Consider the following 23,628-nt stretch of genomic DNA (forward strand, 5'->3'; position numbering starts at 1 on the left):
ATTTCAATCAAAACTCGCATCTACAGCAGGCTACCAATACATGTTTGGTGTTATTATGCATATCAATTCTTTCAGAATGAGTTGTAAGGAAAGTTAGTTCACAATCCAAGATCGTATAATAAGTCTGGTACTTAATGGATATAAAGCATGCCTGCATGAAATCATTGGATGTGACTTTGGCCGCGTAAAAGATTCAAAGTCCTTGCATTTCCCTTAAATGCAAATTTCCCAAACTTTTTTATTTTTTTTTCTTAAAAAAAAAAATACTATGGAGCCTTCGACCTTTGATAAAATGAAAATGGGTGCTGCTATGGGTGGCACCGTTGGCTTATGTATTGGTTTTGTATTTGGCACTGTTAGTTTGATCCGATTTGGTCCTGGTAACAAGAGTGCCGTTAGTTTATTGAGTCAGTATATGCTTGGTTCTGCTGCTTCGTTTGGTTTCTTTATGTGTAGGTCATAGTATCCTCTAAAACATAGTATCTTATTTTTTTCTATTAGCCATAGGGTCTGTTGTTCGTGCAGAAAATCGCTTACCTGTTTCCAATTTGCCTGTCATGATTCAACAACGCGAAAATCAACACAGATATATTTATAGTAACTTAAAGCATTAGTGATGTATATAAAGAGACATGTATAGTTGTTTATTTATAAAAAAAGGAATTTTATATATATATATATATATGTATAGACGTACTTTTTTTTTGGTTATGTATATTTTGTAAAATCAAGTAAAGCTTCATAGGGATAACCATCTTTGCCAATTTTACCAGGTGTACCTATATCACTTGTATTGGGTGTAGCAGTATTTGATTTACCTGCCAATCGTTCCTTGACACGTTGGATTTGCTTGAGTCTTTCTCGCCAATGAGACACATATTCACGTTTACCACCAGCACCTGCACTCTGCCAAAACACCTGAGCAAAAATATTGGCATGTAAAGCAGCACCACGCACAAACCCCGGCAAGGACTGAGCACTGACCAATTTGGGTTCACCCATAGGCCCAATATCCGGCATATCAGGTCGTTTTTGCATCTCGACCTTAAAGAACGTGTTTTCAGCACCTACCATCGCATGAGAAGGACTCACAGCTTCTGTCGAGATGGAGTGAGGCGAGACAACAATGTTGATAAAGTTAAATTGAGAAGGAAGGGTATCAAAAGCATAGTCCATGCCTGAATCATTGTAGACAATCGACACATAATCGTTACCAATATGCCGTTTTTTAGCACTGCATTGAGGATCGCGTGTCAAATCGGTCGGCATCAAGGTGGCCACATGGAACACGGCTTCTGTCACATCGTCTTTCCAAAAGTAAGCGTAGGGTCCGTCAATATCCATGTCTCGATCTAAGCCGCCCGAGTTGCCTGTGCGCCCGCGCAATCGTTGAATTGTACCCAAAGCATTCAAGAAACGGACATAGTCAGGGGAACCGTATGTGTTGGCCAGGATCTCTCGTTCATGGGTCTGTCCTTTACCGACATAGAGTACACCGATCTTGTGGAAATCGACAACAGGGATACGGTCAAAGGTGGCCAAGGTACGTGCTGTGGATTCGTCGTCAGGTAAAGGAGGAGACATGTCCATCGAGCGTGCCATATCGGGGTAATTGTTGAATTGAAGGTATAGAAAGCCAGGATCCATCGATGGCTCTGTTTTGCGAAGTTGCGAGATGGGGTTATGAAGTGTGTTGGCTTCGCCACTGGGTAATGTGGGGTCTGACATGATCACATGGACAGCCTTTTCTGCTTTTTTCAGGTCTATATCTTCAGCTGGTTTGGGTGTCTCTGTGGTCTCTGAATCTTTTTGAAGAATGCCCAAAAGACCCTTTTGTGAAAGTGAAGGACGACGTGTGAGTACAGGTGATATACTGGCGGAAGAGGTGGCTGCTGGCGAGACAGGCACTTGCTCTGAAGAAACAGAAGGTGCCATCACAAGTCCCTCAGAGCGTGTCGCAATCGTAGCACTGACCACCGCCTGATCTGAAGGTCTACGTGTGGCTGCCCCAGTAGGAAATCGTTTGCCTTCTTCTTCATTAAACGTGATGCCCAAAGCAGATCCTTCTTGTTCTGGCTCTGGCTTAATAGATGTCTCTTGCGCTTCCATTTTGTCTACTTGCTCACGATCCTTGAGGATCTTGTAAGCCATCAAGTCCGGTTGATATTGCATCATCAATAAGGCAGGTAAAGTTCGATAATCAATATCTTCTGACTTGATTTTATTTTCAACATGACACATCATGGAAACAGTGCCTGAAGGTCTTCGAATGGTCACCTCAACCCAGCCTAAAGATTTCGCTGTGCGCAATGTCAAGAGTGTATGACCATAGACCCAAGTACGTTGACTTTGTTTTGAAGAAGACACATTGTGGTCCCCATCGCCCATCAAAATCTTGGAAACAATTGACTTTTCAGGTGCTAAACCTACATCGGCAAACGTAAACCGAGACAGCATATCAATGCATGTGTATGTCTGTTCGTCAATCGGTTTGCCCATCGAAATACCACTCAAGAGTCTCTGAATGATGAACGGTACATGCTTACGACGTTCGCGTAGAGGAATAGCCGTGAACCAGACAGTGATCACAAGATAAGCCATAATGAGTACGTATTGCTTTAGAGCACCTTGGCTTGCTTCTCTTTGAGCGGCGGCGATAGACAAGGTAGGTGAAGCAGCCACATTGGTGCTCACTCCTGAACTCATCAAGGGAGAAGCAGAGGGAGTATTGAGTGGGGATGGCTGTTGTTGTTGTGAATGAGAGTGTTGAAGGTAATTTAAGGCGATAGCAAACACAGGCTTGTACATATCACCCGTAAAATTAGCATACAAATTGGGCAATCGAGCCAGACCATTCAAGAACTCTAAAATGTGAACAGAGACACTACTGACAGAAATGATCTGTGACATGCGCTGCAAGATCTCGTTCAGCATCTTTGCCACAGATAAAGGTAGCTCATGACAACAGACGGCCAATGCGTTAATGCACAGACGAGTGGCTGGTGTGACTTGCATGATGCCTACATAAAAGGCATACACAATTTCATCTTGATCTTGTTTAGGTTCAGTAAATACACGGCGATACGAGATCAAGACAGTAAGTAAACTGTAGGCATAAACATTGAGATCATTGCGCTTGATGTGAGGCGGAAGGTTGACGATGTTTTCCAGAAACTTGCGTGTACTTGTCCATCGCACCAAAAGACGACGCAGTTTGTTGATAGAAGGTGATGCGCCACAAAACAAGTGTTTGTTGCTCAGCTGTTGAGGTAAGCGCTTCAACAGAAACAAAATGACAACCCAGTTGGGCGAATCAGATAAGACTTTGATGAACGATTGAAGCATCTCGTTTATATTCAACACAATGTCGTCTTTTGATTCACTGTATGAAAACAAATGAGGACTTGGGTAAAAAACAGGCTTTGTGTTTGTCGTAGGCTGTACTGCCGTTGCTTTCATGGCAGGACCAGGCATGAAACTGTCTTGGGATTTCTTTCGTTCTGTTTCTTGACGCTTGTGTTGTTGTTGTGAGCGAATGTATGCAATCACACTGTTTTCTTCTTGTAGATCTAAAGAGTCTGTTTTAAAGTCATGATCACCAACCGCACGAATGAACTTACTATCTTCAATGAGATAAATATGATGATTTGTAGGACAACGAAGACGCAGGAGTAAGTCAAGCGCCACGATTTTAGGGCCGCCATAAGGACAGGACAGATCAGCAGCATCATTAGCAATGTCAGCAATGACATCAAACGTCTTGCAGCATAATTTACCATTCGAGGCTAACAAGAGATTCTCAAATAGTTCCGAAATACCCATCATGGCTGGAAATCCCATACAATGATGGTCCATATCAAAAAAGGAATCTGTTGCTGTGTCTGTCACAAACAAAGGCTTTTGCGGTGTACGTTGTCGAGTTGATTTCTGCTGCTGCTGTTGTAAGTCTTCTGTCGTGCATTGACAAGTAGCACATTTCCTCAAGACCACCATCAATCGATCAAAAATAGACTCATTTTGACAATCAGATAAGGAAGACACAATCAGATCAATCGCTGTTTGTCGAATCTTGACGTCTTGTTCTAAATGTAATTTCTGCATCATTGGAATCACAATATTTTCATACATCAGCTCAGAATAAAAGTCCTTGACAGACACACACACATTCGTGACAATGGTCAGCATTTTTAATCGTATAGCGGGTGTACAAGTGTTTGGGTTAGTGTGGATAAAGAACGTATGCGTGACGTGTTGTAACAAGGGCAGCCAATGCTCAGTTGAAGGTAAGAATGCGTGTTCAGTCACATAATAATCCAATAACAAGTGTGCTGTATCATCATCACAATAACCTCTGAGTTGATAAAGTACCTGAATGAACCGAACCATAGGTCCCTTGTATCGCTTGTCTTTATGCAACTGAATCACTACTTGACTGAACCGAGAAAATGGGCGAATACATTGACAATCAGAAGGACTGCTATGATTGAACAATTGAACATCGTAATTACTGTTATTGTCTGTCATTTTGAGTATATAGCGAGTAATCACATCCACAATATCCCATACAGCTTCCCATTCCATCAATCCGAGATCGTTATTTTCGGGTGATTCAACCAGCGTCATTAGACAGTCGAGAAGGGTGCTGTTGATCGTATCTGAGTCCTTATTGGCAGCTCGTTTCAAGTACATCAAGATGACTGAATCAGATACCATGTATGTCTCTGCGCCTGTTTTGCTGTTCTTACCCCATGCTGTTTCACTCAACAAGGCAATGGCGCCTTTTATCAATAAGTTGTCTGACTTTGAAGGTTCTTTATCCAGAAATCGACAGAGCGTTAAAATAGCCGAATGAGCACAATGCGATCGAAGCAAGTTGAGAAAGATAGGCCAACAAGACACAAGGGCACCTGCTGTAGACGATGTCTTGTGTGTGGTGGGCAATAACATCACAGAGGCAGCCAGCATCTCCAAGAAGGGTGTCAATGCATCAAAAGGCACAAATCGATAGCGAACCACAATATCCGCAAACTCAAGACAGGCCTGCATATCGTCTGCATGTTGGGATGAGAAAAACGCTTGGTGTATCGCCAGAATCATCTGTGTCACTTCTTCTTCTTCAAACAAGGCAAAGTTGAACTTAGCAATCACAGTCAGTAAATGGAGCACATCACCAAGATAAGGTTGTTTTTTTAATGCAGGCTGTTGTAGCCAATGAATCAAAAGTTTACAGACGTTCTTTTCAAATCCTGAAATGTCTCGACCCCCTTTGCATAAAGCAAACAAAACTCGATACATGTCACCGAAATCATCCCAAAGAGCGTAATTGCGCAACAAGGCATAAAATGTGACCCGAGCCATACCCAAGTCTGCATATTGACCCACAATACAGGCCAACATGAATTCAAAGACTGTATGTCTAGCTTCTTGAGGCATGGCGGGCTCCAGAATATCTTGAACAGTAAAGAACACATTTTCCAAGTGAGTAAAGCGATAATTCTTGCAAATATCAGAAAATGCCAACAAGTGTTTGCATCGAGAAGCCAAGGGTTGAGTGGGTTCCAGCAAAGGAAGAATGGGTCTTGCGTCGAGTGGCTGTGAAGGGTCTCTTGAAGAAAGGTTAAGACAGGCTTCGACAGAGATGGAAGAAGCGCGTGGTCGAAGAATATTGCTTAACCAAGTGGCAGATTGCTTTGTAGGAGGAGGATTGCCTGACATAGTATAAAAAAGACAACACTCGCTTTTCTAAAAGCTTTTATTTCTTTAATATGTTAAAATGGTTCTTTTTTTTTTGTATATATATATATATATGTATTATGATCTGTTCTTTCTTGTTTTAAAGAAAAAAAAAAAGAAATATGCAAGTCGTTGAAGCCAAATTGTATGACAAGAGTAATGTGACTTTCTTTTTCTTAAAATGCAATTTTTATTAGGATGAGGATGATTTCTAAAACTTAAAGACTTGATCAGAGAGTTGACTGACAGCGCGAGGTTTATCATAACCCAATTCAATCAAATGCTACAAGATGATTTAGGTAAATAAAGATGATAGCATGAAACTTACCTCAGTCATGGCCTTCACCATAGGCAGAGGACCACAGAGTAACATCTTGATATCACTGGCAGGAGCAGGACATTGTTCACGAATCATATCAGCAGTAACAAATCCAACACCTTGAGTCCAGTTAGCAGGAGGTGTGTTTAAGACATGATAGACAGTCAAATTCTCATTGTTCTTTGCCAATTCATTTAATTCTTCACGAAGCAAGATGTCTTCTTCAGAGACATTACCGAAAATAAGGTTGACCTTAGTCTTGTCATTTGGATTCTTACAAATAGCACGAATGATCTACACAACACATTAAGCCACCTTTCTTTTCTCCATTTTATCACTTACCTGAAGCATAGGGGTAATACCAGTACCACCAGCGATCATACCAATGGCTCTGCACATATTGGGAGTATAGTTGAAGTTACCTTTAGGTCCTCTAACAGACATTTCATCACCGACCTTGAGTTCACTGAATAACCGAGAAATATTGCCCATAGGATAAGACTATCATTTGGATTAAGTATATATATATGTATATGTATATACACATAGATTACCTTGACAAGTAAATCAAAATAACCACGATCATCATCTGAACTAGTAGGTGTATAACTACGAGAGATTTGCTTGCCATTGATTTCAGCCATCACAGATACATGTTGGCCAATAGGAAGACCCAACACAGCATCCTTGCGAGGTAAAGCAAAACGATAACTAAAATAGACTAGTTAAGACATTATCATATCTACATATGACTTACATGGCTGTGTTGTGAGAAATAACAATCTTTTCAGCCAACTTGAACTTTTTAAACACCTTGGCATCCAATACTTCACCTAGTTTATCACTGTCAACATCTCAACCAATGTCACTCGACTTACTCTTTTTGTTCATAAAAAAGTAAGCACTACCAGCAGCAATAACTGCTGGAATCAAGTATGGCAAAACGCTTTGAACAGAATCCATAGTGTAAAAAAAAGATAAAAAAAAGAAAAAAAGGGGGGAAACAGGACCCAACACTAGCCATTTATTGGGGGTAAATAAAAGTAAAAAAAAAATTATTTAACGAATCAGAGATTAGATATGCCATCTGCCTGCTCTTAACATTGGCCTTACTCTTGTAAACCAATAAGCAGCTCCATAAGCAGCTCCACCTAAATGAGCTGCACTATCCACTAAACTACCTCGCTAGAGAAAGGGAAGAAGAAAAGAATATGGAATTCAATACACTGCAAACAAAGACATAGACTTACTTTAATGGCATAAGATTGATATACATCATAAGCAGCAAATAAACCAACAACGGCAATAGCTGGCATTGGGACTATAAAAAAGACTAGGAATGTTGCTTTTGGAACTAAAATAGGCTTTAGTCTAGAGTCAAATTAGACGATATCATCCTTACAAGCACAAGCAAAGAAAGTAGTAATGCCCATAACAGCACCTAGATATATACGTGAATGACATGTGATTGCTTTCTTTTTGTCTTACCTGATGCACCCATGGAACCATGCAAGGCTCTTGAATAGGATCCTCTCTTGTTCTCCAATCTAGGTCGAATATACTTTCGATATCCTATACCTACCATAGAAGCAACTAAACCAGCACCTGTATATAGCCCCAAGAAGCGAGATACACCAATGGCCTGCATGACACCTTGTCCCATACTATGCAACACAAGCATATTCACACCCAAATGAGTCAGGTCTTGGTGGGAGAAAACAGAAGTAAGTAAAGTATGGTATCTTCCATGATTGACTGCATCTTCTGAACTAACAAAATGCCTACTCATCCATTCTAACCAAGCAGGATCACCAAATTGTTTATAGGACTGTATAGCATATTGCCATCCCAGAAAGACAGTGGCATTGGTACCAATCAGTGTCCATAATACCTTGTTTGGATCAAGGTCATTCAATGGAAGACGCTTTCTCTGTATTGCTTTAGAAAGGGGCTCTTGTGAATAGTAATGAGGTCGAATATAGGTTCTACGAGTAATACTGTTTCCTAATCGAGTGGTTATTTTAAGCATGAATACAATGAATCAAGACGCGTTTCATCGTGTATATGCTTTAATGCAATTGAAGCACAGTCACAATGCTCTCTTGATTCAATCCACGTTTCCCCTCCCCCCCCCCCCATACAACTGGGTTTTTCTTCTTTTTCTCTATCAATATGGATCTGCGACAGCCTCAGGAAGATCCTATGTATATCAAAGCCTGTGAAATGGCATGTAAATTATTAGATGCCTCAGAACGATTTATAAATGCTGTCAATCACTTGCAACAGTCGATAGATCAAAAGACAGTCGACCAAGACACTATCTACAGTCCATTAAGACAGGCCATTGATCAATATGAACAACTTCAAATGATCAACAACGTATTAAAAGCGATTTATCCTTCTATTCAAAATATACAACGACAACAGTCTTTAGAGTCTGCCACAGTGTCTGCTACCAACACATCGACTCATCATCTGTTACGCATCCATCAGTTAATCACGACTCATTCACCTAATGCGTCCGACATGGTAAAGCAAGAACTTGTATATGTCAGTCGTCAGTTACAACAGACAGTGGAAGTGACTAAATCAGAACAAATGGATCAAGTCCATTGGCAAGATCCAATCCAACGCGCTTCTCCATTGTCAAGAAACGTGTCTCCTATGCAACAAGGTTCTCCGATACAAAAATTGCAGCATGTATCTATACCACTGCGCTATGAGCAACCACAGGTGCCTGCTGTACAGATGAATTCATTGACAACACAAGCATCTCCCACACAGCCATTACCAATACAATTGACAACACATGGACAACCCAGTGTGATTGTTGTCACTCAACCTGCTCCTGTGTCTATTCCGGATGCTTTTATGCCTGTTCAGTCGGATCCTGTACCTATTCCAAATGTGCCTGCTACTGTAGAGCCAAAGGCTAGCGTAACGTCTCCTCCTCCACCTGTTAGTACTACTTCTTCGCCTCCTTCACAAGCCTCGGAAGTCTTTTTAACATCTCAATTCCTTGAGCAATTTGAAGCAACAGCGACTCAATTTGCCAGTCTGAATTCCATTCATATCAATGCTGTCTGGGAATCCATGCTGGTCCATGCTTTACCTTCTGACCAGATCGAATGGGCTAAACAACACTTACTTAACAAAGACTATACATGGGAAAAGGCTAAACAAATCTTTAAGCGACAATTCCCCGATGCATCGCGTAGTATTTCACCTGTAGCACGAGTGAAGCAAAAACCACAAGAAGAAACAATGCCTTTAAGCATGGACCATGAATTTACTTTACCCAAAAGCGACAACACAAGACGCATGGCAGTCTATGCTGAGCATTTACTTGGTCTGGAAATGAAGTTGTATGATAATATTGATGAATACAACAATCGATACTCACGGTATTGTCGTATTGCCCAAATGGATCTTCATGATCCTTCTCTTATGCAGCGTTATGTAAGATCTCTTTTACCCGAATATACTGAATTAGTCAAGGCAAATGCATCTGACAAAACTATACGTACTTTACCTGAAATCATGCAAATTGCTTCCCTTAGTATCAAGGCACATGAACTCAAAACAAATCCTAAAAAGACACTAGTACCTTACAGTCAAAACTGTCCACATCAAAGATCTACCATGTTGTCCTTTTTAAGTCAAAACAAGAGCAAGAGTAGTGAACCTTTTCAAGGCCAAAAACGATCTATGCCTTTCTCTGATAGTAAATCTACCAAGCGACCAACCATCTTTTAAATACCCCTCCCTTCCCCCTTTATGAAAAAATTAATAATAATAGTATGTTTAAAAAGGCGCATTTAAAAAAAGCCACATTTTCATTTTTTTCTTTTCTTTTACTTTTCTTAATCTAATGTCTAAATCAATAAAGGTGAATTGCTCATTTCTTTTTTTTTTGGTTCATCATTAACTCATGACAGCACAAAAAACAAACCAAGATACCTGTACAACAAACTCACATTCAAAAGACAAAACATAAAAAGCGCGTGAAAGGATCTTCAGAATTAGACAATCCTAAATTTGCAAGCAAGGTAAAGATGATGACATTCAATCAATACCTTGTTGATATCCTTCTAGAATTTCATGCTAGATTTAGTTGAAAAAGCAGCCAAAAAAGAAGATGAAAAAGTGAACAAGAAATTAGAAAAAAAGGCACAAATTGCAAAAATCATTGAAGAAAAAGCAGCTAAAAAAGACTTGAAGGCAGAAAAGAAAAAGGAAAAATTAGAACAAATCAAGCAAGCTTATCTTGAAGCACAAAAGAAAAAGAAAGCAGAAGCCAGAAAACAAAAAATCAAGGCAAAGATAGACGCCACCAAAAAGGAAGAGGTAAAAAGAAAAAATGACATGTTTGACCTGTGTTATTTACCGTTTTTAAGGAACCTGAAAAGAAAAAGAAACGTGTTCGATTTGCATAAAAGACAGATCCAGAAGCGAAGAAATGATTTCATACAAGGTGCCTATTGTTTGTACTACCTACTATGCTGCAAAATTGCATAATGCCACTGTGACTTGTTCTAGAAAAGACTAAAATAAATAAAAACGTCTTTATAGTGTCATGACAGATGACGTTGCCATGGAAATTATAAGCTATTTGTTGTGTTTCTATTCAACACGCACTGACGCAAAAAAACGTTCATGGATACAGAACAAAAAAGAAACAGACACATATATATATATATTTACAAACAAAACAAATTAACATTTACATATTATGGACACTTTTTAGCTCTTCTTTTTCTAAGTGTACCATTAGCAACTTTTTCTTGACGTGTAACGCGTCTGGAACGCATATCGGCATGGCGATTGCGATAAGAATCAACAGCACGTTGAATTAAGCCACGGCGACCAACAAGTTGATCTTGATTAAGCCAGCAAAGTTCCCAGCCTAGCTTGTTGCAGCTAGTTTCATATTCCCAGCGATTACCATCGTATTCTTCCTTTGGCACATTGGCTCGTGGATAAATCTAGAAATAAATATATGAGAACACAGATGGAATGTATTGAGTTACTTACTGCATTTTGCATGCGGAAACTGAGTGGAATGTCATCAAGACAGACACTGTCAACATCAGTACGGACTGTGTATTCTTTGACCAGACGATCATGCGAGTAAAGAAATGTAATGTGCTCAATACCATCAATGAGGCGGGCTACAGGTTCATGAGCAGAAAGAGATACAACAGAAGCAACAGAAGGATAAGAAGAAGCTCGTTTACGATAAGTGCGAGCAGTATGGCCTTCTGATGATTTTCTTCGAATACCACGATTCTTTGTTGAAGAAGTAGGTACTTGAGGTGAATTGGATAGAGATGTAGGTGTTGTTGTTGTTGTTGTTGTTTCTTGTTGCATTGGCTCAGTCATACTTGGTTTTCTGTTTTGATGGGTAGAAGAGACAGAAGAAGATGATGAAGAAGAGGAAGAAGAGACAGAAGAAGACAAATTCGTGTTGACTTGTTGATCAGGAGAACCCACAGGAGGTGTGGGAGGCATCATAAATGGCATTGGCTGCATAAACATAGGATTAAATGACCATTCTTGTTTGATTGCATGTTGGCTTGTTTGCCAAAATAAGGGATCTAGAGGCACATTGTCATTCAATGGTATACTAGGCCATATGGCTTGACCAACACTAGTAAGGTTGGACATAAAATCATTGGATGTGGGCCATGATAAGGTAGGGTGTTTCTCTTCTTTGAATTTCTCGCCTGCATTATACATCAAATGCTCATTCGAGTTTTCCGTGCCAAAATAAGTTGTATTCATGCTAATTGAAGAAGAAAGAAGAAAAGAGTAGATTTAAAATGAAAAGATTGTCTTTTTTTATATTTTATATGTGTGTGGAAAAATGGTGAGACTGCAAATATAAGCCTGAAACGAAGTGCCGCTTGAATTTTTTTTTCTTTTTTTTGCTAGAAAACTTGGTCTTTTTTCTAAACAAGAACTTTCCTTATTGTAAACGAGTACCTCTTTTCTTTCAGGTTTTTTTTTAAAAACAAGAATTGCTTTGTATATGATAAAGTAAACGAAATGCAAAAAGAAAAGTGACTATTTTTCTACTGAAAACAAAAAAAAATAACCTTCGTAATGCTTGTGTAGTGATGTCGGATGATGAGAGATAGAAACATCGACAAAACTCCGAATACTTTTTTTCCTCTCTTTTTTTTTTTTTTTGTCATCTAACAGGTCTCCACACATCAACAAAAAAGCAAAAACAATCTTGCTCCTTTCCTCTTTTTGTATGTGTGTGACATAGACTATTGTATCAAGATGCATTCACAAATGCGTAAAAGCGACGTATTGATTGGCTAATGGAATAAAAGACAGACGTTGAAAATCGTGATCCGAATCCGTTTAGATAGTTTATCCGACCCTGAAGTTTTTCGTTATCTAAGACAATGGCATCATTATTCGGACGTCTCGCACTTTTTTTTCTATATACATATTTAGTAGGACATTACTTTTATGTATTTCTAAAGAATACTAGTTATCAGATCTTGCGATTTTACGGAACAAATGAGACACGACATTGGTTTTGATTATGAATGCAGAATACAGAAAACATTTTTTTATTATTAAAAAGCGTTAGTTTGGTCTTGACTGCAAAAACGGAGAAACATAGCAAAGAAAGTAGCGTCTCAAAAAGTTTTTTTTGAAGTAAGGTTTCTTCTTTTTGTCTTCTACAGTCCAATCCATATGTTGAAAAACGAATTCTCACAATTTTCGCACTGATCATGCTTGGAACTAAAACAACATACTTTTAACTTAAAAAAGTAGCTGTTTTAATTGTTTAATCGCTAAACAATGGCTCATCAAAGAATAGCGTATGATCGATATTATGTGGTCATTTCTGAGACCTTCAATCGTTATCCATATAGTGGACGCACCAATATTTTTCGTATGGTTTAATTGAGCTGCATTTTTTCTATATCTTTTTCTACAAAAGCAATTGTCCATAACTTCATTGAGCTTGTACGCTTTAAGTAGCATCGTGCACATAAAATGTTTGACATTAAGAAATTAAAAATAAATAAAGAAATGAGACCGATTTGATTGCCTTGAGGAGCATAAAAAACTAAGCCTTTGCTTGAAACTGCAAGAAGACGTAAGTGTATGGCTTATGTGCAATAGCAAAAGGTATAAATCTCTACGTTCTAAGCCTATTAATGTAAGAAAAACAGTAAGCTTTCTGGCAAAATCTTTGGAAAATTGGTAAAAATATCTGTAAGGTTTACTGCTCCTACCATACGATTTTTGTTGTGCAGTTGGTAAGCAAACACTTTGACCAGCAAATATAGACTTTGGTGCCTATTTTAAGTATTTAAGCTCGTCGACAGCTCTATTTCTCGTCTAGTAGTGTCAAAAAGGAAACCAGAAGTTGCCAAACTGAGGACTTTCACGAACAGCACCCTTTGGCCGAAAGTGGTTTTTGGTCATTTTTTACAAATCTCTCTTTTTTGGTTCAAATCATTATAAATGTAAATGAATATAGTTTGTAGGCATTTGGAATCTTCTTTTGCACATAAAAGTACTTTATGGCACCTTTGTGTGGATTTGTAATTGTATGTATTTCAAAAGAATTCAAACGGATGTATCTCTTTTAGGAGATGCTGGTGAGTATATAAAGCAGGCAAAATCCGCAATCAATGTTAAGCTGAGTTCTAAAAGTGGTATGATGCTCTTAGCTTCCAATGCATGTCAACACTAATTTTGACCCATCTCAATCTCAATGAAAAAAGTATTATAGTATGAATACCAATGTGCCTTATTTGAAGGATCACTATACGGTACAAGTTCGAATACAATATTTAAAGAGTTTATCTGTACTATTAAATACTCTCAATCTACTGAATAGGGCGCATTTGAGTACGATGTTAGTGCTGCTTTACTTACTTTGACCTGTTGACTTCTTGTTTTTCTTCTTCAGCTTCCTAGATCAGGTCACAAGGGACGCTTTGACTAGCTAGAGCTAAGACACGTCTTTTGATAATTTACCACTATTCAAGGCAGCTTTGCAATGAGTTTAAAAAGGCTTGTCAAAATCGTAGCTTCATACCATTTCAAAGAAATAAATATCGTCTATAATACATAAAAATGGATACTGACTCGGGAGTTTGTGGATCTGTTCTTGCTAATTTTCTTTCATTACAAAAGAAACGCACACACACACACACACACACACACACACACAGACAGGCAGCATATTAATCTCATAAGTTTGACCAAAGCTTACAAGGCTATTACATATAAAGACAACAAAATGAATGTCGTAATTTAGGCATTTATTTTTGAAGTAATTATCAAATACAATGAAACGCTCTGCTAAGAGAGGAGAGAAAGCGTTAAACGTGATATAAACTATCATGGTGGGCGATTTAAGAGATTTTGAAATCAGATATAATGCATGTCATACAAAGAAGATAGTACACAATGTTATGAGATCTTTCATCAAACACTACAGCGGAATCCAATACCACATAGTAAGTAGAGACAGTCTAACCTAGCATCAACAAAAAGCTTTTAAGCAAGTAATCACAGTGCACCAATGTCGAAAGTAGCGAGCATGAGCAGCGTCTATACCTAAAGTAAAAATAAGTACAAATAAATTTAATGCTTACTTGGTATGTTCAAACGGAATAGTCATAGTTTGATTGAGCTCCTACGAAGTGAAGGACAAGGTTATGCTTTCCTAAAGCTTCGTCACTTCGGGGTGTCTAAAGTCCAAGCTTCAAAAGCAACCATCTTTTGGATGTCTACTTTCAGCGTTGTCGATAGAGCAAGCCCAAAGCTTAGTAGGATGTTCAACACTCCATCCATATACTGTGTTGAAAGGATATCGAGCGGGAGTGCTGATGCCTTTCCCAGACTCCTACGAAGTGAAGGACAAGGTTATGCTTTCCTAAAGCTTCGTCACTTCGGGGTGTCTAAAGTCCAAGCTTCAAAAGCAACCATCTTTTGGATGTCTACTTTCAGCGTTGTCGATAGAGCAAGCCCAAAGCTTAGTAGGATGTTCAACACTCCATCCATATACTGTGTTGAAAGGATATCGAGCGGGAGTGCTGATGTTTGAGGGCAATCTACCTAAACAACCCAGGAGGGTTTGTTTAACTGTATAAAAAAAGACTAAAGTACTGCGCATCATCCTTACATACTACAATAAGAGTTAGTGACGTAAGCATATGAACGGCCAATAATGTTTGAGTGTCTCGGTTGCCTCATTAAAAAAAAGGAAAGGGGTTCTTTCTACATGAACTTTAGAAGAGACAGCATAACGAAGGTTCCATGAAGCCATTTGATTGGAAAGATTCTAGTCATGCAGAATTTACTTGATATGCTCTTATTTAAGCAAATGTGTCTTTTCACTTTCTCAGTTAAATTTTAGCAACATGTACAATCAACTTTATTCATTTCATTGAGCAAAGGATAGCTTCACGATATCTGTACAGCAAAGGGGTAGACTGTAGAAACTTTTTTAGAGTGGCAGGGTTGGTGGGACAGACAGCTTCAAGATGTGTGCGTTTCACAAAACAATCATCAAAGAATGTCAGAGATTCGAAGTATAGCTTCAAGTCTAGCAAGAAGGTGATTAGCAATTATGTTATCCTAAACAATTACAGTAATCTCACCATGATATCTGACATAATATTGTGTGGGACTTTCATCCCCTTCTGCCTTTCTTATCTTCAGCAAATCAATGAATTGCTTGAGCATCTTTTTTTCATCACCTTTGGCCTTTCCTGGCCCATTATTGAAGTCAATACCACCTGAGAGCTCTACGAAAAGAGGAGTGATTGACTTTTTGTTGACTTGGAAAGCAATACCGTCCCATTTAGTTTCTCCTGTAGAAGGTGCCTGCTTTTCTACCCTATATAAATTGTACATATTGGAATTTAGATATGTAGTTTCATATTAAGTAACAGACCTACCATTGCATATCAATGATATCGCTGCAATCTACAAACAGATTATGCAGAATGGGAATTGTGGTTAAGAAGGCAGTATTTCTTTCCAATTGCTGTTGTTGTAAAGGGTTTCTTGGGCTGTCAATCAAATTTAAGCTATGGCGATTAAAGCCAAAAAAGCAAAGGTTATTTTTTTTTTTTGGGCACATAGTATTGCTTACAAATGGACTGCCATGACTTCAATAAAATTAGTTGCATAGTGCACGGAAAGGTCAAATTGCTCGTTGGGGCTGCATGCATGCTTTCTTATTATCTTTCTAAGAACAATTGCACTTGGAGCACAGCTATCCAGACTTGCTAGTAGTGTTTGGCAATCTTGATCTAATTCTTTGTTTGGCAGGCCTGTCAATTCTCTTAATTTGATAAGTGTCTTATCTTCAATAGCATCGCTTTGGTCAGGGAAGATAAACTTTTCGTTCATTCTGGATCCAAAAGAAAAACTCAGTCAAACAACATGAACACTATTGACAAAATATTGTTAAACTTACGCATCATAAGTAATATCTTCTAGGCAACTTATGATTCCATCAGTTTCGTCTGCTACTGCTGCTGTAGTTACTGCTGTAGTTGCGGATGTTGTTGATTCTGTTGCTGTTGATCCTGTCGCCACTGCTGCTATCTATTTTTCATTGATCCGTGTTCTAGTTATCGTTGTTTTATTCTTCAAAACTCACCTTTTTAGTTATCGATTCATAAGCATAACAGATAACTTCATTACTGTTCTCTGCAGCCAATCTTCTTCTTTTTTCCATTCTTTCTTCAGAAGTCGTCTTTTCCTTCGCTTGCCAGAACTCTTTGTACTTCTTTGCAAACTCTGACTGTGTTTGATTATCCCTTGCCTAATATTAACAAATAAATAAAAGGTTAGAGGATATTGTAGATAGTTGTAGCAGAGCGTCTGATTACATTGAAGTCATTGATCACTTTGGCGATCAAGAGCTTCTTGTCTCCTTTTTTAGAAGACAGAGCTGCCTTCATGGTATTCAAGTAAGCAGTATTAGCGCGTCTTTTGTCGAGCTCAAAGGTGTTAACAAAGTCAAAATAATCATAAGGCTGAGATAGTAGGGAAGCCGTTAATATCCAAGAAAAATATGTTGAGAATCGACTTGAAAAATCTTGAAACATGGTAATTGTGATGTCTTGATAATAGAGAGTTATATGATAAAATAATGTAGAGACAAAGGTAGATACTTTGAGACTGTTTATCTAATTTTATTGTTATCATTTTTTGAAGAGATGTCGGAGTAAGTAGTAGTAGAGTTCATGCAAATGACTGAGTCTCTATTATCATAGACTACTTTAAATTGATTAAATAATGTAAACTATGGATTTCAGTCATAAGTCTTAGTCTGTTAAAAGATACATTGTCTTATTCAGTACAAGAGGTTCTTTTATGTCTATTTCTGATGTAAATTGATTATGATATATTTTAGTATGTAAATGAAGACTTATTTAATGTCAGATCACAGTAATAGAATAATTGAAAAAGCAGCTGCTTTGAAACCTCCTTTATGAAAAAGCGAACTTGTTGGTTTTGGTGTTCAAAGCCACATTTTTTATGAAATGAATATCAAGGTACACAAGCATTGTACAGTTTCAGGTGTTGTCATAATGCTCGAGACTATAGAAATCAATTTACTGAATAGGGCGGCATTTGGATAAGATGTCAGTGCTGCTTTTCAATTTTCTTCTCCAGTCCCCTAGATCAGGTCATACAGTATGCTACTGTTTATGTGTGTAATGACTGTATGATTCATTTCTAGCACGAACACAGTTGTTATAGTTAAGCATGATGTATATCTGTAAAGAAGAAAAAGAGAGATATATTCTTTTGACGACTGTGCAGTCCTTTAATACTCTAAAGTCCAAATAATCAGAAACCGAGTGACTGCCTTGATCAAAGCAAGCAGACATGCTGAATTTGCTCCCTAAGCTCTTCGCAGCAATTAATCATTTCACATGAAAAGAAGAGAAATTTGCACAATATAAGATATCTGAATCAATTGTTTAAACCAGTCCTGCATCGTTATTTAAAGGAGGAAGTAACTTTTAATTTCCTTTTCCATTTTGGCATATCAGTAACTTTTAGAAAAGGTTAGTCCAGGTTAGTCCAGGTTAGTCCAGGTTAGTTCAGGTTAGTCGAGGTTAGTCGAGGTTAGTCCAGGTTGGTCCAGGTTGGTCCAGGTTGGTCCAGGTTGGTCAAAGTTGGTCCACATACAAATCTCTGATTGATTGTAATTTGTCTAATTTTTTTTGATTCGTCTAGAAAAAACTAACATCGTCTGAATTTAAAGTGTAAAAACTGTATAAAACAACGTTATAACAGACACACTGCATTGCATAAATACACTTCAGTTGAGTAACGAGCAATCCTTAGCATTAGCTCTGAGTGAGTAGATCACCGATATAAATACTATAAAAACAGTAAGAATTGCATTCATTGTTTGTATGAACAAAAGAAGGCACCGTAGGACTCAATGGATCCATTTATTCTGTACAGTAACTGCTCGATTTGAGGGCATGTCTTCGTTTAAACACTCTTTTCTTTTCCCTAGTATAGAATGATCTGCACAATGACTATGGAATTATGCGCTGAGAAGGATTTAATTGTATTAACCCAATTTGAAAGAATCGATTAGAGTATCATCTTGTCATGGCATTTTGTTCACAAAATCTCTTTATTTTCTCGGTAAAATGAATTAGATGTAAGCAGCTACTTTTGATAAACGTGGCTGGTTAAAGAGGTAAGCCATTATGTGATTTTTAATTTAAGGGTAGATCAAGCATAGCTAGTTTTTGTCAATATACCTTTTCTTTATGGCAAAAACGAATTCTTCAGCACCAATCTATGTCTCTTGAACACTAGGTCTTGCCTTAAGACCCTTAAAAAAATTCAGCAAGTCTGGGACTGGATTCAACAGCTTCTAATTTAAGACCACCTAAAAGAAGTTGATTGATGGCATCAATGCCATGGTAATATCAGCTAAAGAGAATTCTTGGCCAAGAAAATAAGGGCCATCTGGAGACTGTTTCTTCAAAAGCTCATCAAACTTATATAAAAAAGTGAGTCTACAAGTAACATTATATTTGATACTTTACACGAATCAAAGTGGCATTTATGTTCTTTTCATAGTCTGTCTTTGCTCCTTCAGAGTAAAAATGAAATATGAGCTTGTAAAACTTGGGAATAACCTAGGACGAAAAGTACTCGATAGCAAATCGAATCTTGGCACGCTTTAAAGGATCTTGAGTTAATAAGCTTTGTGATTTGTTAGCCAATATCACTTTTGAAGGACTGCTTACTTTTTCTCGGGGAATCGATCATTGATGTATTTGATAATACCTAAAGATTCGGCAATACTTTGATCTTCTGTAGTCAAAGCAGGAACCTTAAGTTCAGGATTAATGTCCTTGTACCAATCAGGCTTGTTGGACAGGTCAATATCGACACGCTCAGACTCCACATCCACTTCCTTTAGAGCAATATAAGCACGTTGGGCATATGGATACATACGGGCATTGTAAAGCACAATTTTGTCTAATTCATTGAATATCACATTAAAGAGCAGTCTTTTATCTTACCAGACATGTTTTAAAATAGTGTATACTGTAGGTTATGGAGAGAGAGAGAGAGAGAGAGAGAGAGAGAGGTCTTTTATACTCTTCTTGTCAAGTTGATTAATTAGCAATATGCAAAACAGGACATGACAGCCAATCAAAAATGAACTACGCATTGCCTTTCAAAATGGCTGACTAATATCGCCCATAGTAAGTAATCCTCATTTAGATAGAAGAATCAGGATGTACACAAACAAAATATGGCTTACCTGATCTATTTTGGGTAGAGAAACTATAGTCACTCTCGGAAAAAGATGCTGTTATTGAGTTGGATATACGATATGCTACCATAAGCGTCAGAAAAGGTCAGCAAACAGCTTGTCTTTATGAGACACCCTACTACTGCGGTGACTGCTACTGCACTGATTTATTGACTTACTACCCTTTGATTATTTTTCTTTTTACTTTTTAAGCTATGGACGTTATTGTTAGTGTTACTGAAAAGAGTACTGAACAGTTTATTCAATTCTTTTACCCAAGCTACGATACACAACGACAAGTAAAACTCCTTTTTTTCTATTATTATTCACATAACTTGATCTAACTTGCAATAGAATCTTGGAAGCTTATATCGAGATAATTCTGCCATTTTATGGAATGGTAAAAACAGACTTCTGTTTTTCATGATAATTAAACTATCCATGTTATAGGCAATGCTTTCTCTGGTGCTCAACAGTATTCTGAATTCCTTGGCCGTCTACCAATGTCACATCATGAGATCGATGTTTATGATTGCCACCCTTTACCTAATACAATGAATGCTCAAGGTGCTTGTGGCATCATTATCAACACAACAGGCACTGTCAAATACGGTGATCATCCATCAAAACGTAATTTCTCTCAGACATTTATCTTGATGCCTGATGAGAAACAGGCTGGAAATTACTATGTTCAAAGTGACAGCTTTAGGTAAACAAAGAAAAAAACAAATAGACAATCAAATCCGTACTAAGACCTATTTATTAGATTTGTTTAAATCAATTATGTAAATATTCAATAAAGGGAAGACATTGCGTCTAAGTATATGTTGCTCAGTACCGATGTGTATCCAAGGAAACAAAAAAAACTTTTAGACGCGTTTAAAAGACGCGTTTGAAAATTAGAAAAGGTGTCACAAAAGAAAAGCTTTTCTCTCTTTTTTTTCTTTTGAATAACCAACACATGACAATCCCCATTGAGGCAGAAGCTACTTGTGAGAATCACACAGTGCATATTCATAAGCGCATAAAAACAGGTACAAATTTTATTTTTTAATATATATCTGATAATGTTAGTAGAACAAGACAACGATGATGATGATGATGATATGTTTGACGATGATATTGATATTGAAGAAATTGATCTATCAGCCATTATGGCTTCACGAAAGCCACTCAATAGAAGTCTTAGTGATAGTTTTGACCGCATCCCTGTGGATCCAAATGACATTCTGAATACAACCGAAAACAGTCCAAAACCACCCGCTAATTCGGTATGTCCATGTAGTTACAACCGTCTAAACCAACTCTATTAGCAAGAGAAACGCAAAAAGTTCACTCGGTATTTAGTGATAAATATGACTAGTGGTTCATATTCTGTTAAAGACGAGCATTATTCAGAAAAGGTCTTGACTTTAATGCAAGAAGAAATGAACCATGCTATTACAGCAAGGCTTCGACAAGAATGGGAACAAACGATTGTTGTCATTGGAGACGTTGTTCATATACCACACACAGACACACTGCATGATATTGTCATTGACAACCAAAAGAACTTTATTGTAGTTCACCCAGACAAATTGATTTCATGTACTGCTGTTGCTGATAGTTTTGCATGTCTTCGTAAATCAGTGCTACAGATGAAGATCAAAGGTGCAAGTGAATATTCAGAAGCACTGATTTATGGTAATATCATTCATGCTGTCCTTCAAGGTGCTTTGCAGACAGGTGATTTCTCTATCAAGGCAATTCAACAGGGCATTGAAAACACCATCATGAACTCATTAGAAGCCTTGTATGCTATTGATCAAGATCAGGAAACAGCCTTGAGTACCTTGAGCGGCTATGCTGATAGCATACATCAATTTGGAACTTTATATGTCAATGAACATCCAAAGCCAAATGCACAAGTTAGTAGAGATATGGGCGCTGATGTTGCAAGAGAAATGGGATGCACCTCCGTTGCTATATGTAAAGTACTTGATATTGAAGAACACTTGTGGAGTCCAACATACGGTTTAAAGGGAATGGTTGATGCTTCTGTTCAACTTAAGCTGAGTCCATCAAACAAAGTTTTGACAGTACCTTTTGAATTAAAGACAGGAAAGGCATCTCGTTTCTTAACCAATCGTGCTCAAACGCTATTGTATACCTTACTGATGAGTGATCGTTATGGTACGTTGCGTGGATTGTCTACAGCGTACTTACTGTTATTGTAGATGTTGAAATTAGAGCTGGTGTGCTTTATTATTCCAAAACAAATAGCTTGTATCTAGTACCTGCCTTACAGAACGATTTAAGATCACTCATTATGGCTAGAAACTATTTAGCCGTGGCAGACCGTAAAGAATCCATTCCGCCTATGATTAAGAATATGCATACTTGTCAATACTGCTACTTAAATCATGCATGTACTATCTACCACAAATCAATTGAAATGGGAACAGGCAACACAAGTGAACTGTATAAGCTATTTGACGACATGACAGACCATATGGGTAATTCTACTACTGAATTTGTACGACATTGGTGGAAGTTATTAGATCAAGAAGAAGTTGACATTGATTATGTCCGAAAAGATATCTGGAGTCAACCTGCTGAAATTCGTGAAATGCTCGGCAGATGTCTATCCAACATGAGACTGAATTTGGCTGCAAGTGACATTGACCCTCAATTCTCTCGCTGGAAGTATTGTTTTACTCGAGATCAAGCGCTTGTTTGCAATATTTCAGTAGGTGATCCAGTCGTTGTGTCTAGCATGGATGGTCATATCAATTTGGCTATGGGATTTGTGACAAGAATCAATTTGAACGAAATCCTCTTGAGTCTAAATGAACCTTTACGCAATCCTCCACAAACAGGGTTAGACTTTGACCCGGACAATCATCAAAACTTCAATACATTTATTGGTGTTCGAGACAATGTGGCTCGGTTTTATGCTCGTTCCAGTACACGCTATCGCATTGATAAAGACGAAATGTCAACAGGCATGGCTCTACTTAGAAACAACTTGATCATGCTTGTCGCTAAAGCAGCTGAAAATGAAGCTAAATGTCAACGACTCCGTGAGCTAATCATTGATTTGAAAAAACCAGAATTCAAGACAGCAGCACCTTCTATGCCTCCCTTGCCAAACATGAACCCTGATCAACGTAACGCTTTAAAACGTGTCTTACAAGCCAAAGATTACACTTTGATTTTAGGTATGCCTGGTACAGGTAAAACGACAACAACAGCTGAAATCATCTATCAACTTGTCAAGCAAAACAAGAGTGTCTTGGTTTCTGCTTATACACATACAGCGCTTGATAACGTCTTGATCAAAGTGCGTGAACATGGTGTGGACATCTTGAGATTGGGCAGTTTGGATAAAGTCATGCCGGCTATGCGAGATTGTGTGCCTTCATCAAACAGTACGGTTACTTCAGTAAGTGCTATGCATAAATATTATGAATCAAAGAAAGTGGTGGGTGTGACATGTCTTGGTATTGGCGAGTAAGTTCAGATACGTTGCACTTGGAGTGAGTTGTTTATATTGGTATAGTGTTATGCTTCAAAAGCGAAAGTTTGATTATTGTATTATCGATGAAGCGTCTCAAATTACTCTACCTACATGTATTGGACCTCTTCGTTATGCAAACACATTTGTACTTGTAGGAGACCTGTATCAACTGCCACCTATTATTCGTAACCGAGAAGCTCATGAAGGAGGGTTAAACAAGTCCTTGTTTGCTACTTTAGCTGAAGCAAGGCCTGAATCGATTTGCTATTTAGAATATCA

The 23,628-nt window shown here is 38.0% G+C and overlaps 13 protein-coding genes across 13 annotated transcripts; 6 read left to right on the forward strand and 7 right to left on the reverse strand.

Annotated features, from left to right (window-relative positions):
* The first annotated feature begins 182 nt into the window (after positions 1-182).
* B0P05DRAFT_533237 (reactive mitochondrial oxygen species modulator 1-domain-containing protein) lies at positions 183-779 on the forward strand. The gene is made up of 2 exons (XM_051577187.1): positions 183-452; positions 502-779. The coding sequence occupies exons 1-2, from the start codon at positions 218-220 to the stop codon at positions 612-614; spliced, it is 348 nt and encodes a 115-aa protein (XP_051437114.1). The 5' UTR covers positions 183-217; the 3' UTR covers positions 615-779.
* Positions 664-5,830, reverse strand: B0P05DRAFT_533239 (uncharacterized protein). The gene has a single exon (XM_051577188.1). It carries the CDS (start codon positions 5,713-5,715, stop codon positions 709-711), a length of 5,007 nt encoding a protein of 1,668 aa, XP_051437115.1. The 5' UTR covers positions 5,716-5,830; the 3' UTR covers positions 664-708.
* Positions 5,831-5,899: 69 nt separating this feature from the next.
* B0P05DRAFT_533240 (uncharacterized protein) lies at positions 5,900-7,047 on the reverse strand. The gene is made up of 6 exons (XM_051577189.1): positions 6,931-7,047; positions 6,810-6,885; positions 6,607-6,763; positions 6,395-6,553; positions 6,062-6,346; positions 5,900-6,016 (listed from the first exon to the last, which is right to left on the reverse strand). The coding sequence occupies exons 1-6, from the start codon at positions 7,013-7,015 to the stop codon at positions 5,945-5,947; spliced, it is 834 nt and encodes a 277-aa protein (XP_051437116.1). The 5' UTR covers positions 7,016-7,047; the 3' UTR covers positions 5,900-5,944.
* B0P05DRAFT_533248 (uncharacterized protein) lies at positions 6,976-8,186 on the reverse strand. The gene is made up of 4 exons (XM_051577190.1): positions 7,541-8,186; positions 7,455-7,493; positions 7,303-7,406; positions 6,976-7,237 (listed from the first exon to the last, which is right to left on the reverse strand). Exons 1-4 carry the CDS (start codon positions 8,079-8,081, stop codon positions 7,127-7,129), a joined length of 795 nt encoding a protein of 264 aa, XP_051437117.1. The 5' UTR covers positions 8,082-8,186; the 3' UTR covers positions 6,976-7,126.
* Positions 8,170-9,908, forward strand: B0P05DRAFT_533252 (uncharacterized protein). The gene is made up of 2 exons (XM_051577191.1): positions 8,170-9,520; positions 9,585-9,908. Exons 1-2 carry the CDS (start codon positions 8,225-8,227, stop codon positions 9,654-9,656), a joined length of 1,368 nt encoding a protein of 455 aa, XP_051437118.1. The 5' UTR covers positions 8,170-8,224; the 3' UTR covers positions 9,657-9,908.
* A 15-nt stretch (positions 9,909-9,923) lies between these two features.
* Positions 9,924-10,488, forward strand: B0P05DRAFT_585221 (uncharacterized protein; the record flags this gene model as incomplete). The annotated part of the gene is made up of 4 exons (XM_051582419.1): positions 9,924-9,941; positions 9,991-10,101; positions 10,148-10,399; positions 10,450-10,488. 4 exons carry the CDS (start codon positions 9,924-9,926, stop codon positions 10,486-10,488), a joined length of 420 nt encoding a protein of 139 aa, XP_051437119.1.
* Positions 10,489-10,782: 294 nt separating this feature from the next.
* B0P05DRAFT_585222 (uncharacterized protein) lies at positions 10,783-11,836 on the reverse strand (the record flags this gene model as incomplete). The annotated part of the gene is made up of 2 exons (XM_051582420.1): positions 10,783-11,037; positions 11,087-11,836. 2 exons carry the CDS (start codon positions 11,834-11,836, stop codon positions 10,783-10,785), a joined length of 1,005 nt encoding a protein of 334 aa, XP_051437120.1.
* A 3,638-nt stretch (positions 11,837-15,474) lies between these two features.
* B0P05DRAFT_465779 (uncharacterized protein) lies at positions 15,475-16,453 on the reverse strand (the record flags this gene model as incomplete). The annotated part of the gene is made up of 4 exons (XM_051574287.1): positions 15,475-15,641; positions 15,796-15,935; positions 15,997-16,110; positions 16,194-16,453. 4 exons carry the CDS (start codon positions 16,451-16,453, stop codon positions 15,475-15,477), a joined length of 681 nt encoding a protein of 226 aa, XP_051437121.1.
* B0P05DRAFT_18594 (uncharacterized protein) lies at positions 16,381-16,958 on the forward strand. Its single transcript, XM_051573172.1, has 2 exons — positions 16,381-16,895; positions 16,946-16,958. The coding sequence occupies exon 1, from the start codon at positions 16,551-16,553 to the stop codon at positions 16,848-16,850; it is 300 nt and encodes a 99-aa protein (XP_051437122.1). The 5' UTR covers positions 16,381-16,550; the 3' UTR covers positions 16,851-16,895; positions 16,946-16,958.
* On the reverse strand, positions 16,897-17,157 carry B0P05DRAFT_465744 (uncharacterized protein; the record flags this gene model as incomplete). The annotated part of the gene is made up of 1 exon (XM_051574285.1): positions 16,897-17,157. One exon carries the CDS (start codon positions 17,155-17,157, stop codon positions 16,897-16,899), a length of 261 nt encoding a protein of 86 aa, XP_051437123.1.
* A 2,067-nt stretch (positions 17,158-19,224) lies between these two features.
* On the reverse strand, positions 19,225-19,621 carry B0P05DRAFT_585224 (thioredoxin-like protein; the record flags this gene model as incomplete). Its single annotated transcript, XM_051582421.1, has 3 exons — positions 19,225-19,291; positions 19,336-19,570; positions 19,615-19,621. 3 exons carry the CDS (start codon positions 19,619-19,621, stop codon positions 19,225-19,227), a joined length of 309 nt encoding a protein of 102 aa, XP_051437124.1.
* A 436-nt stretch (positions 19,622-20,057) lies between these two features.
* Positions 20,058-20,855, forward strand: B0P05DRAFT_533286 (nuclear transport factor 2). Its single transcript, XM_051577192.1, has 4 exons — positions 20,058-20,149; positions 20,205-20,250; positions 20,301-20,559; positions 20,617-20,855. Exons 1-4 carry the CDS (start codon positions 20,066-20,068, stop codon positions 20,624-20,626), a joined length of 399 nt encoding a protein of 132 aa, XP_051437125.1. The 5' UTR covers positions 20,058-20,065; the 3' UTR covers positions 20,627-20,855.
* B0P05DRAFT_18604 (DNA replication factor Dna2-domain-containing protein) lies at positions 20,730-23,619 on the forward strand. Its single transcript, XM_051573173.1, has 4 exons — positions 20,730-20,884; positions 20,925-21,121; positions 21,164-22,022; positions 22,067-23,619. The coding sequence occupies exons 1-4, from the start codon at positions 20,812-20,814 to the stop codon at positions 23,344-23,346; spliced, it is 2,409 nt and encodes an 802-aa protein (XP_051437126.1). The 5' UTR covers positions 20,730-20,811; the 3' UTR covers positions 23,347-23,619.
* The last annotated feature ends 9 nt before the right edge of the window (positions 23,620-23,628 follow it).

This window comes from Gilbertella persicaria (genome assembly GCF_025201335.1).
Source record: "Gilbertella persicaria strain CBS 190.32 chromosome Unknown B0P05scaffold_10, whole genome shotgun sequence".
In the NCBI taxonomy this organism is placed as follows: Eukaryota; Fungi; Mucoromycota; class Mucoromycetes; order Mucorales; family Choanephoraceae; genus Gilbertella; species Gilbertella persicaria.

Coding starts and splice junctions, on each gene's coding strand:
- B0P05DRAFT_533237 (XM_051577187.1), top strand. CDS start 218: ATGCAAATTTCCCAAACTTTTTTATTTTTTTTTCTTAAAAAAAAAAAT. Junction 453..501: donor TTCGTTTGGTTTCTTTATGT/GTAGGTCATAGT, acceptor TTTTTCTATTAG/CCATAGGGTCTGTTGTTCGT.
- B0P05DRAFT_533239 (XM_051577188.1), bottom strand. CDS start 5,715: ATGTCAGGCAATCCTCCTCCTACAAAGCAATCTGCCACTTGGTTAAGC.
- B0P05DRAFT_533240 (XM_051577189.1), bottom strand. CDS start 7,015: ATGGATTCTGTTCAAAGCGTTTTGCCATACTTGATTCCAGCAGTTATT. Junction 6,886..6,930: donor CTTTTTTATGAACAAAAAGA/GTAAGTCGAGTG, acceptor GTGATAAACTAG/GTGAAGTATTGGATGCCAAG. Junction 6,554..6,606: donor ATTTTGATTTACTTGTCAAG/GTAATCTATGTG, acceptor TCCAAATGATAG/TCTTATCCTATGGGCAATAT.
- B0P05DRAFT_533248 (XM_051577190.1), bottom strand. CDS start 8,081: ATGCTTAAAATAACCACTCGATTAGGAAACAGTATTACTCGTAGAACC. Junction 7,494..7,540: donor TGGTTCCATGGGTGCATCAG/GTAAGACAAAAA, acceptor GTATATATCTAG/GTGCTGTTATGGGCATTACT. Junction 7,407..7,454: donor TACTTTCTTTGCTTGTGCTT/GTAAGGATGATA, acceptor AGCCTATTTTAG/TTCCAAAAGCAACATTCCTA.
- B0P05DRAFT_533252 (XM_051577191.1), top strand. CDS start 8,225: ATGGATCTGCGACAGCCTCAGGAAGATCCTATGTATATCAAAGCCTGT. Junction 9,521..9,584: donor TGCAGCGTTATGTAAGATCT/CTTTTACCCGAA, acceptor TACGTACTTTAC/CTGAAATCATGCAAATTGCT.
- B0P05DRAFT_18594 (XM_051573172.1), top strand. CDS start 16,551: ATGATTCCATCAGTTTCGTCTGCTACTGCTGCTGTAGTTACTGCTGTA.
- B0P05DRAFT_533286 (XM_051577192.1), top strand. CDS start 20,066: ATGGACGTTATTGTTAGTGTTACTGAAAAGAGTACTGAACAGTTTATT. Junction 20,150..20,204: donor GCTACGATACACAACGACAA/GTAAAACTCCTT, acceptor AACTTGCAATAG/AATCTTGGAAGCTTATATCG. Junction 20,251..20,300: donor TTCTGCCATTTTATGGAATG/GTAAAAACAGAC, acceptor TCCATGTTATAG/GCAATGCTTTCTCTGGTGCT.
- B0P05DRAFT_18604 (XM_051573173.1), top strand. CDS start 20,812: ATGACAATCCCCATTGAGGCAGAAGCTACTTGTGAGAATCACACAGTG. Junction 20,885..20,924: donor TCATAAGCGCATAAAAACAG/GTACAAATTTTA, acceptor TGATAATGTTAG/TAGAACAAGACAACGATGAT. Junction 22,023..22,066: donor ACTGATGAGTGATCGTTATG/GTACGTTGCGTG, acceptor CTGTTATTGTAG/ATGTTGAAATTAGAGCTGGT.